The 12,499-nt window shown below is 38.4% G+C and overlaps 1 protein-coding gene across 2 annotated transcripts; it reads right to left on the bottom strand.

Annotated features, from left to right (window-relative positions):
- Positions 1-179: 179 nt before the first annotated feature.
- Positions 180-11,914, bottom strand: LOC311302679 (uncharacterized protein). Of its 2 annotated transcripts, none has more exons than XM_084428693.1 (6): positions 11,807-11,914; positions 5,565-5,873; positions 5,030-5,098; positions 3,665-3,810; positions 2,674-2,746; positions 180-1,444 (listed from the first exon to the last, which is right to left on the bottom strand). In XM_084428693.1, the coding sequence occupies exons 2-6, from the start codon at positions 5,842-5,844 to the stop codon at positions 1,434-1,436; spliced, it is 579 nt and encodes a 192-aa protein (XP_084284819.1). In that variant the 5' UTR covers positions 5,845-5,873; positions 11,807-11,914; the 3' UTR covers positions 180-1,433. The 2 variants fall into 2 exon arrangements, with proteins under 2 accessions (XP_084284819.1, XP_084284818.1); XM_084428692.1 differs by lacking the exon at positions 11,807-11,914 and adding an exon at positions 11,136-11,245.
- Between the last annotated feature and the right edge of the window lie 585 nt (positions 11,915-12,499).

The following is a 12,499-nucleotide window of genomic DNA, read 5'->3' as shown; positions in this document are numbered from 1 at the left end:
ATTTCATAAAAAGATTGTGAAATGAATCCATATGAATTGAGCAGTTTAGTCCAAATTTTCTGAAGAGACTCGATCGTTTTATATGATGAACAGATTGAATTGGGACACAGTTTATATGGGAATAAAAGCCTAAATTCAAAGGCCACGTCTTCGAAGTTCGAACCGAGTAGTGTTGTTTTGGGGAATGAGGAAACAAAAAAAGCATAAGTTTATTGAATAACCTTAGTTGACTTCATCTGACCAGCACACGTTCAACAGGTGTTGAATACAAAAGCAATAAAAAGGCAACAACACATTTCTGCTTTAATGAAAATGTAACTTAATGCAAATACTTTTTACATTTCCTAAAAATATATTTTGACATTTAAATCTGTTTACAAAATGTGCAAAAATACTATTAAGGAAAAATACATTGCCAACATTTACAACATACACACACAGTATTGAACTTGGCAAGACAACAACCCTAACCTGGTAGGCCCCACATGCTCTTTTATAAAGTATAAATATATGTTTATGCATGTACTCTTTGACAATCATCCACTATAGATCCATAACGTGTGCACACAATTAGGTTGATCAGTTAAAGTGCGTAAAACAATTAGTACCCTTTATTTGGGATCTTCAATATACTAGCTCCAAAATGGAGGACAGAGCTTTTTTTCAGTGTGCTGTAACTTGCATCCTTCATAAGAAACAATAAGAATAGACAAAATGTAGCTTCATATTTAAGACATGTTATTCCACATAATAAAAAGAATAAATAGAAATAAATGCTTTAGGTTAAAATACACGAATCATGTCAACCTGTGAATTTATAAACTATTGCACATGACTGTATTGCACCAAAGGACAGTGTTGTTCGGTACTTCATGGTCCCCAGTACATTTGCATTTACATGTCCATTTAGTCATTTAGCAGACGCTTTTATCCAAAGAGACTTACAATTTAGGGCTAGGTTAAACGAGTCATCTTGAAGAGGCAAAAACAACGCAAGAACTGCTCAAAATACAAAGTTCAGGCATTGTTCAGAGTAGCATAAGTCCGATAAGGGTTTTTTTAAGTGCTCATGGAAGAGATGGGTTTTCAGCTGTCTTTTGAATGTTGTCAGGGATTCTGCTTTCCGGATGAGGGTGGGGAGAGCATTCCACCAGCATGGAACCGTGAATGAGAATGTTCTGGAAAGTGATTTTGTGGCTCTCTGTGATGTAACCACGAGACGTCGCTCGTTGACCGATCGTAGGCTTCTGGTAGTGATGTAGACTTGTAGGAGTGAGTGAAAGTAGGAGGGAGCTGAGCCTGTGATAGATCTGTAAGCAAGCGTCAATGCCTTGAACTTGATGCGATGGACTTGATGGGAGAAATGGCTTGTAGCTTGTAGATGGCTTCTTCATCGGTTAGTGGAGATAAGAAGAGATTTGTTCTTCTTTTTCTCATACTTCATCTGTAATGAGAAAAATTATAAATTATCAAACAAAATGTGTAATTATTGAATTCAACAATTTGTGAGGATCTTGTAAGTAGAGCTGTGGATTATTAGTGTTGTCCTAAGGGAGTAAAAAGTCCTCATTGATATGAAAATGTCATGCAATATACTCCTGGGTAAGGTTGGACCAGCCATTCGTAAGTTCTTACTTAAAAGGTGCTGCATGTAACTTTTTCACTCTACTAAAGCATAAAAACACTCTGAAAAACACTTCTACAGCCAGTTATTTTACTTTGAAATGTGCGTTTCCAGGCTGGAATGTTTGTTTTTGTTTTGGTCTGTGAAAAATGGCAAACTGGCGACGTGCAGTATCATTGTCCATTGCGCTCGTTCCTGTTGCGTCTGCTCAAACTGCCAACCCATGTGACATCGAGTCTGAGGAGCAGGAGGCGGGAGAAACGACAGGCTCCGATATTTTGAATCTACCTATTTCGACCACTAGTCTCGGTTGAATATTCTTACAGACTGCACCTTTAAATTGGAACTTACTTAAAGTCCGCACTATAGGCTTAGGCCTCATTTACACTGCAGGTCTTGATGCCCAATTCTGATTTGTTGCCTATATCCAATTTTTTTTTACCATCCGTTTACACGTTCTTTCAATTGTGACCCATATCCGATTCATGCGTTTACACTTGACATACTATCTGAAACATCGAGCATGCTTAAAGGGAATTCTTGCACCGATGGACGAACGCATAACCATGATTTTGAGAAGGAGGACGACGAAAAGGGCCATCATTGCAGTCCGCGCATATGCTTCAGTTATTGTGTGTGAGAGAGATCTCAGGACTCGTGGGAACATACAACACGATCTCATGAAAGTGCGTATCTATACCACAAATTTTATTTCTCGTGCCATTTTAATACAATAGTTGAGGTCTCATCCGTCCACTGATCTGATACTTGCTACTGTATGAAGATGAATGCAAGTCACTCACACTTTTAATAAACAGGAAATAACTTAATAAAAGGAGATAACGTCTATCACTGCGGTAGATTGAGTGGATGTGCATCCTCTATACTGGCCATCACTGAGTCTAGTCAGTTTTAGATGGTGCAACAGGTGTAAAACTGATCACAAGTGTGGCAGTTGCTGAGCTTGGCTTATGGCTTAAAGCCAACAGTAATTACAACCTGTTTATGTGCCCCAGATTTGTAATTCACAACTACTTAATGAAACATACTTGGGTTTGGCAAGATACGGTCCATCTCTCTGGGATTTTGCACCTGCTGGTTTAGCTCTCGGTTGTGAAACATCTGCAAATCAATCAATATTAAAATGTATTTAATTATTGTTACAAATATAAGCTCTTCAAAAAGAACAGCAAGTGTGACAGTTCAAGTGTATATAATTCATACTATATTCAACAGTAAAACATTTGAACACCAGTGAACTCTGAAAGCAGCTCATTAAGTCATCTGAAGTCATATGATATATAGATATATAGAATAAAATGATCTCAAAGCTAAAACACATGAACTGAAAGCCACAAAATATGCCAAGCCAGTAAAAACAAACAAAAAACAAACAAATAAATAAATAAATACAATCATAATGCAAGCCGCAACTAACAATGTTGTTACACAATGAACCATGGACAAAATGTTTTGTAAAAAATGTTTAGGACACTTATAAATTATCCTCTAATTTGTTGTCTTCCTAAACCAACATGACATCATGACTTTGCGTAAACATACACGCCACTTTCAAGTCAAGTGGCGTGTTATCTATACGCATTTTGAGCTATCCGCGTGTATGTCCACGCCGTCATCTTCCGCGTGTATGTCTACGCCGTTAAATGTCCGAGTGATTCCGCGTGTATGTCTACGCCGTTAAATGTCCGAGCGAAACGAAGCAAAATGTAAATCTACATCTGGGGAGCGATATTTTTTTACTAGGATGGTAGGGGAAGACTCATAAATGGTATTAACCCCAGTGACGGGTAGGTTTAGGGACGGGGTTGGGGTAAGTCATATATATTTATATAGAGAGTAATGTAACGTTAAGTCAACGGCGTTGATAAACACGCTGAAAAGCTATTATGCGTGTTGATAGCATGCCAAAAATGGAAATACGAACTGGCGTGTCATACATACGCCATTTCATGAGATCAGTCTGTCCTAAACAAAGCTTTAAATGAGCAAAGCAAACCATGTTCCTGCTGTAATACTTACCCTTCGGAGAGCAAATGCAAGTGCAATTACAATTGCAGCTCCTATAATTCCTCCTATAATTCCTCCTATAATTTCAATAGCCACTTTAGCTTCATTTAGTGCTTCTCCAGAGTGTGCTTCAGGTTTTTCGGAAGTGCGGAGGGCCTCTGTAAGATACAACAGGAACAAAAACCATTAAAGGAATTAAAAAAACTGTTTTTCATCTTTCTTCAAATGTTGTTCTCATTATTGAAGACAGACAGTCATAACTGACAAGCCATAGTGAAAATGAATGACCTCTAACCCTATTATGGCCTCCTGTACCACCTAGATTACTCCTAGCAATAATGAATAGCACTTCCACATTTAGGAAAGTAAACAGTAACATTGTGTTTGCATTAGATGTGAGTGGAACAACACATCAAAGGGGCTGTTTACACCTGGCCACTTCATGCGTTTTCTCAGATGGGATAGCTATCCGATCATGAAAAGACCAGGTGTAAATGCCCTCCGAAACGCATTCGAGACGGATTTGAATCCGATCGCTCAAACCACTTCAGGAGGTGGTCTGAGACGCATTCCAGATTAAACTGGACAAGTGTAAATGCATCTGGTTGTTGAAACCACATATGTAAATTGTACTCCTCCCAAAAATGCTAAAAAATAAACGTGTGAGAGCGTGTTATAGGCTATATGTAATGTTATAGCCAGATATGACGACGCGCTGGAACACGCATCACCGCAGATGAGAAGCTGAGCATCTATTCATTAAACCAACGTGCAAACTATCGCAAATCAAAGTGAAAGTAAGTCGCAGATGCTTAACACACAATCATCATCATTAAAAGTAAGGAAATGAAATGATCTTACCAGGGCTGTTACCGCTCTATCTTATTGCGGACTTTGATTTTGAAATTTTAGCTGATGATCAATAAAATGCAGCTCATATCTGTTGCGTTCGTGACGTACACTCCATTAAATCTGCATATAGCGCGGGAACTGAAGATCGGATTTAAATCCGTTTCGCAAAAACACATTTATGTGACCAGGTGTAAATGGAATCGTTTTGATAAATCAGATAGTTATCCGATCTGAGAAAACGCATGAAATGACCAGGTGTAAACAGCCCCAAAGGCAAACAGACAGTAATGCTGAAACACTTGATGTGGTGCCCTGTGATGCAATGAGCCACCAACTATAATTTTTCTATTTCTGACATACTTCACGCATATGCATTACGTCCTATAACAGAACAAATGTATTTGGAAAATTCACTGTAGAGTGTAGACAGCCTCAAGCTGCTGCAGTGCATGTGGACATGTGAAATGATCATGATCAGCAATATCAGTGATATAAGATCAGCTGCTGAGTTTAAGCATACAGTACCGTTCGGTTTGATGCTTCGGATGTGGGTTTCATCTGGCACAGCAGTTGTTGTAGAGGTCGAGGAAACATCTGAACCAAGAAAACAGGAAAGGTACAGAGATTTATTCATTAAAACATTATCAGGAAAGGTATAGAGATTTATTCATTAAAACATTATTTACATTGCTAAGGATGTCAATAGTACCAGTACTTAAAGTTTATTCTAAAAACATTTTTTCCCCATTTCTGAATGTTTACTATGGATACCTGAATATTTTTACCATGGTTTACTTAATTAGACTGTTTATTTGAATTACTTAATAAAACCTGAAGCTTTTTACTTGTAATTGTTTCAATTTCTTAATATTTCTATTAATACGTAACTTTCTAAATGAGTGTGTTTCAATGGCATATTGCGGTTTGCTATATCAAAATTGTTATTGAGAATTGTGAAATTTAACTGGTAGTATTGACAGGTACCGTGACTCTCTTATAATCTATCTGTAATGTACATTTTTGGTTGCAATCAAATCAGTCAGATTTTCAAAATTCTCACCTTCATCAAGAGTGAAATTCTGTAGAATAGGTTTTTTTTCACTATTCCGGAAAGCATCAAACCGATCCAAGTGATTGATGTCGTGCAGGATCAGAACCAAATATTCGGATTGATTTTTTAAGCAGTTCTCGCAATCACTAGTTGTGCAGTTGCCATTGTCGCAGAAGTACTGTGCAACCATCTCATTTTTACCACTTCTTTTCACAAACACTTGATCATCTTTTCCCAGCTGATTCATTTTGATGAGTTTCTTGCTGTAGGTTTTGCCCTCACTCATCATCACAGCACAGGTCAAGCAGAGCAGCAGCCCTGTAAACAAACACAGATTGAAACCCAAACCACCCAAAATCTGCAAAGTAAACTAACAGACATGCATGCACGGTATTAAAGTGTCATGAAACACCTGAAAATGTTAATTTCATGTCAGGTTATGTTTTTCCTAATATCTGTCATTATTAGCATATTTTACACATGGGGAAAACCAATTGTTTAGTCAATAATTCAAGAAGGTCCAGATTTTAAAGCTCTTGCTAACTTGTACTTGGCCATATGAAAAAGTAATATAGTTCATGTAATTGTTTAACTTTGGTATTTGTTATAATAAGGATATAATTAAAGGTAAGATCACTGATGGCTCCTCATTGCCATGCTTAGGCCAATGATAATTTTGTTTCTTTCTTTAGTGAAAAATCTATTCCCTTAATAGATTATCAACGATAAATTCTATAACAGGTTAGTCAAAATTTAAATTGTAGTAAAGGTGGTTATGAGTAGTTTAAAAAGCTTTCTAATTCAGGTTGGTGCAGGATGATATTTTTAACTTTTTTTTAACAGGATGAACTTTTAAGTTTGTGGCTGTTCTAGATCATGTGTGACTTTCTCAACAGCATTTTACTACATTCTCAATAGAATTTAAAATGGGTTGCACATTTTATCATCAGCGTCGCAATTGTAACGGCTGACACAAATCTTATTACACTTTTAGAGTGCACTGCAAACAATTGCAAAATCAAACAATTGGGTTTCATATTAAGCAGATCATTGGTCTGTTCAGTCCGTACGGGAACTCATTGCTTATGAAAGCTCAAAGCGCTAAATGTTGTCTGATTCTGTTTCCATTCAAGTGTAACTCTCGCCAAAATGCAACCTAGGGTCTTTTTTGTGAATCTACCCGAGGCAAACTTTCGTTTAAAAGCATAATTTGGATGGAAACAGCACTTTTAAGATTGACTGTATTTTCGTTTTCGGTAAAAATGCCTTGTGAATGGGAGTGCTTGGGGATCTACTATGATAGCATCAAAAATCGCTATTTTTCAAACACTAAGAAGGTTCAACACAACATGAAACTGTGCTGGAAGTATCACCAGGGGCTCTACACATGAACTCGAGCATTAAGAACATTGTTTGTGTACACAGAGTTTACTAAAAAGAAAGGTTTTGAACAACTCACTGTAGCTGTTGTTGTTTCCGTCCGCCGGCATTTTGTCAGTCAAAAATAGGTGATCTCCGAATGCAACGTAACAGGGAGGAGAGTGAAGATAGAAAGCTCCTAAAGCTTAGTTCCATATAAATTCACGGATAAATTGTTGGTTTGTCGTTAATGAATATCAATATTGACCTTGTATTTGAAAAAGGATCCTCATACAAGAAACAAATTCAGAGTCAGTTCATTTGCATTCGGAGATCTACTGTTTTTGACTGTAAAAATGCCGGCGGCCAGAAACAACAACAACGTAATGACAAATGCGGTTGCCCAGTCCTGTGCTGCGTTCCAGCAGAGCCGGTCTACGGAGAGCCTGCCCACTCCCTATTAAATCCTATTGTACCGAATTTTGGTTGTAGTTCCACCGGGGGTGATCGCCCATGAGTGCAAAATGACTGGGAGTCTATGGAGCTAGACTGCTAAATTTGTCTCTTTCACCCGATTGCCGTTGAGAAATCTCAGATTTGATTGTAGGTTTTGCAAGTTCAACATGGGTTATAGGTCGAAACCTGTATATTTCTTACAGGTTGAGTTGTTGTTGCCCATAACACGCTAGCATTCTGCTAATGAACGCTGATTGGTCAGTGAAGGACTGATTACGACCAGAGATACCGCTTGATGGCATCGTGGCATCCGAGGCAGGACCAGAAACAAATAAAACAAAAACTCGTCTAGCACGTGTATTTCCCTGTCAGCTGTGCTGTGTGTTTACCTGTGTCAGCTGTGTTGTGTGTTTACCTGTGTCAGCTGTGTTGTGTGTTTACCTGTGTCAGCTGTGTTGTGTGTTTACCTGTGTCAGCTGTGTTGTGTGTTTACCTGTGTCAGCTGTGTTGTCGATGCCTCGAGAGAAAAGAAAGTGCAGAGCGCGAACGCACCAGAGTGACTGAAGGATTGCCGTAAAGCAGTATCTCTGGTCGTACGATGTGTATGACGTCATTGACACTTTAAAAGACTTTTTAAAGCAAATAAGTGACTCTAAAAAATCTAACACCCAGCAATGTGTAATTTCTTTGCATCTCCTTTCGAATACAACATTCAAATTACTAGACAAAAAATTATATCCTGAGAAAAGTGGATTTTGATGGGTATAGCGCCATAGACCTCCATTCATTCTGCACTCGCTTGCGAGCGCCCCCGCATGGACAGAGACGTGTTACTGCAGCCAGTCCAGAAACCGGAAAAAAACAGAGAGTGCCAATTCTCTTCCTATTAGACATTCTCTGGTTCCAGTCCAAAATTGTCATGTCCTTCACTCGCTAACTTCCCTCCATCTCATTCACTCAGATGTACGTCATTGCTTACGATGCACGAGTGCCCACTACTGGCGGAAACTGCAATGGGCTTAATTGGAACATCCTAAGCCCTTGATCACTTGGAATCAGCTAAAGCAGGGTTCCTCAAACTCGGTCCTGGAGGCCCACTGGCCTGCAGTTTAGCTCCAACCCTGATCAAACACACCTGAGCAAGCTAATCAATGTCTTCAGGATCACTAGAAACTCACAGCTAGGTGTGTTTGATCAGGGTTGGAGCTAAACTGTGCAGGACAGTAGCCCTTCAGAACCAAGTTTGAGAAACCCTGAGCTAAAGAGTTGATTTATTATTTACATTTTTTTCCTTTAAGAATTTGTTTAATGCAGCATCCAAATGTTTATAGGTGTGTTTGGGTTGTTTTAAATAAAAAATTATAATTAATATATCATAGAGTTGTCTGTTGTGGTGGTGATTACACGAGATATGTGGTGACATCACAATCGTACTGCATTGTGGGACATATAGGTGCCTGAAGTGTACATATGAAGTAGACTCGCTCCCTCTGTCAAAATCAAGGGAACGAGGGTCTGTCCATATAAACTTCCCTCCCCCGAGGGGAAGTGCTAAGGGAAGTTCGCAAGTGAGTGTCTAAAAGTGGACTGGAACGCAGCCCTGTTTGATTGAACCACAAGAGGCGTGAAATGCCATCATTACGTTGTGCGTCAAGTTCAGAAGACCTTTATTAACCCCCCGGAGCCGCGTGGAGCACTTTTATCATAGATGGATGGACTTTTATGGACTTCGGAACAGAAACCGGCCATTCACTGACAGTATAAAGCTTGGAAGAGCCAGGACATTTTTTAATATAACTCCGATTGTATTCGTCTGAAAGAAGAATGTCATACACCTAGGACGGCTTCAGGGTGAGTAAATCATGAGCTACACTCCGCACTTACACTTTTGGCACGTTTTTTAGCGCACAAATACGGCCAAAAGTATGGCAGGCCTGTGAACAGCAATTTGCAACTGAAAGCAACAGAGTCAGGAACTGCAAAACAGATTAATTGTGTGAAATCAAACTTTGTGTAAAGAAATTAACTGTTGCAAATGTCTAAATGGCTTTTTGTCTGCATGGGGTAAAAAAGTTCCCGAAATAACCCGATTTGTACAGTTGCGTCTTTCTTTTATCTGCGCTTCCAGTTTTGGCACGATTCTCTCACTCACTGAGTTTTGCAAGCGCTAAGAGGAGGGCAGGTCCACCTTCTTCATGTAGCCAATCAGATGAGCTTCGCTCTGACTCTCGGTTTACTCTTATCTGATTGGTTCAATAAACACGCCAGTCACCAGAACACATCTTTATCTTCATTTGGCTCAGAAACGTTCTCGTTCTGGCAAATTCTCTCTAAATTTTCCTTTTTTAATTGATTATTTAATTGTTTAATAATTTATAATAATTTAATAATATTTAATAATTAAGGTTTATATGCCAGAGTTAAAGATCAGTATTTTCATTGTTACTGGAGCTGCCAGTTTGCTAAGTTTAAAATTAGTTTTATTAAAAAGCAAGCACAAACTAATGCAATTATGCAGCCCTTCCAGCACACTCAGTATCCGAATTCACTCACTAGTTTTTATTCACTCAAGTGGTCTATATTGAAGCAGTCTGATGTGGGGATATTGACTTTCGGCAGCACAAGAGAACTCGTTTTTTATAATTTGGGTCCAGAAAGTTTCCACACTAATAGCCTACGTTTTAAAACGTATATTTTTCTCTCCGATGTGGCCTTCCGTCCACAGACAGGGCGTTTTTATTAATGAAAACTCCAAAGTGGATACATTTGAAAACGCCGTTTTCACGTTGTAGTGTGGACTGTGAAACCGGTGGTATTTAAAAACGATGACGTAAATGTAGTCATGTGACGCATATAGTACCAATAGATTCGTATGGTATTGTGCCTGTGCTACTCACTTTCACACTGTTGCTAAAAATATTCTACATTGCACACTCTTCATTACACAGTCTTGCAAAGATGACAGAATTTACTCACATTTGTTGTCTTGCGGCAATGAGAGCAGTTTCAGCGTTTTAGACCAAACATATAATGGAGACTGCGTGCGACCTGGACCGCATCAGTGAATGCTGAGATATTTTACTAAATAAAATTATGCTGTCAAAAGAATTGCGCGATATCTTCATTATTTATTTTTTCATTAATCATATCAGTGATGTTTTACGCATGCGCAGTAAGGTGAATTTAGCGTTTTCAGGTGTTTTTCAAAAGTTTCTCATCCACACTGAAACGTCCGAAAACGCTAACGTTAGCGTGGACGGAGCGCGTTTATAAACGAAAACGCCGTTTTCAAATGTATCCGTATTAATGTAGACGTAGCCTCAGAGTTTCGACGCTTTCCATCCTGTCACATATCCGACGTGCGATTGCGCAATAAAGCTGACCGAACACACGTGCTGTTTTTACATGCCGGTGTGGTTAAAAAAAGAAAATTTGCTGTTTCGATCGATTTATGCTTAAACCGCTTATGACCTTCTCCGATAAAGGAGGACAAGATAACACATTGACAGGACCACGCTTTGTCGATTTATTAAGCATAATCGGGTTAAGACCGTGCATGCTAATTTGTCTTAGCATACAGCTAACCTGTTAGCTGCTAAGCACATTCAAACTTTCACAGTTCTTTTTAGCATTCTTTCTATCACAGTCTATCTTTAATCGTTTAATTCAGACAATTATTACTACAATTATTACATTTAAAACATATAGCGTATGAGAAATTATTTTCCACAACAAAAAATAAATAATTATGAACACAAGCCTTACCAGCAATGAGATATCGTTGTAACATTTTCTATGAGAGATGTCAAATTTCGTTATAGCCTACCACGCAATGACAATAATGGTAAAACTGTGTTGTTGCGATGCCCACTGCTTCACCAGCCAAGTCGAAATGACTGCGCGCCACAGGTGTCAGCAGAAGGCCCTTCCCCTCGTAGGCCTACGTCACAGCCTACCTGTTTGGTGATTTTCTAACAAAATTTGGAAGTTAAAAGTAAGTTTAAATATATATATTTTTTTCACTTGTTATTTATTTATGTTAAATGACCTGTTTATCGGTCTAAAAGTAATTTTTATTTTATTTTTATTGTTTATAATTCGCTAATACATTAGGCTACTGTAGGCCTACTGCTGTAATTTGATCCAGCCCATGACGGACGCAAGGTTCCAGAATGTTCTAGAAAGATCGCAAAACCGTGTTTTATGACGCTTTGCCAGTGGAAAAGTTACTCTTTAGGTTCGCTATCCATTCCGTCGTGATAATAATTTATGTTTTTGTTGTCTTAACCTATGCAAAGGTAGCGGTTTGATGTAGCAGGCTGCAGGCCTATACCTGTCTCTGACACTGGGCTAAAGGCACAACTTAACACACATAAGTTAATACACCCTTTTACCCCGCTGTACCCTATTACTCTTTAACACTCAAATGCACTCACCTGTCTGCTGTACGAGAGCTGCTGTTCACTGCGGGTTCCTTTCTTCCGTCCTCTCCGCAATCTAGCTGTGTAAACAACACCACAGTGCTTTTTCCTTTTTTTCCACCTGCATGGTTAATGTGATACTCGCCTAGTTATTGACTCAAGTACTAGAGTATGATCAACAGCTTAAACGCAAATATGTTCCTCTTATCTGCAAATTACACATAGAAATTGGCATTTTGGAGTTTGCCACTTTAAATAAATGCTTCACAGCATCATTTACTCGCCCCTCTGATAATACAGCAATCCATTAATGCAAGAATTCACTCATATCAATTTAGTTGAATGTGTTCTGTCATTTAAAGAGAAACACTGTAAACATACAGTGACTAGAGAAGAAAATGGGATCACACTGTATTCTTTTCACAAACTTTTGAATAATAGTCTATTTCAGATGCTTAAGGTAATTTAATTAATGCATTAGCTCAAATAAGATTTTCTTTCTTAAGTGTTTCCAAACACATTTTACTTACTTTCTTCCATGAAACACAAATTGAAACATTTTACAAAATGTAAAAGCTAGTTTGACAAAATGTACCATAAGTAGCCTACATCAAAAGTATAAAATGTGAGCATATGACTTGTCACAATGTTCAACATCTCCTGAAACCAATACAGTTTTGTGTGAGGAATTAAACCAGAATTTAAGTT

This window comes from Rutilus rutilus, assembly GCF_951802725.1.
Source record: "Rutilus rutilus genome assembly, chromosome: 13".
NCBI classification, from domain to species: Eukaryota; Metazoa; Chordata; class Actinopteri; order Cypriniformes; family Leuciscidae; genus Rutilus; species Rutilus rutilus.
This window is presented reverse-complemented; position numbering and strand designations above follow the sequence as displayed.

What these genes read in the sequence shown, in the direction of transcription:
- LOC311302679 (XM_084428692.1), bottom strand. Translation starts at nt 11,160, where the DNA reads ATGTTACAACGATATCTCATTGCTG. An exon ending in CCGAAGCATCAAACCGAACG is followed by an intron (nt 3,811 to 5,029) that starts GTACTGTATGCT and finishes TGTATCTTACAG; the next exon opens with AGGCCCTCCGCACTTCCGAA. An exon ending in TTGCATTTGCTCTCCGAAGG is followed by an intron (nt 2,747 to 3,664) that starts GTAAGTATTACA and finishes ATTGATTTGCAG; the next exon opens with ATGTTTCACAACCGAGAGCT.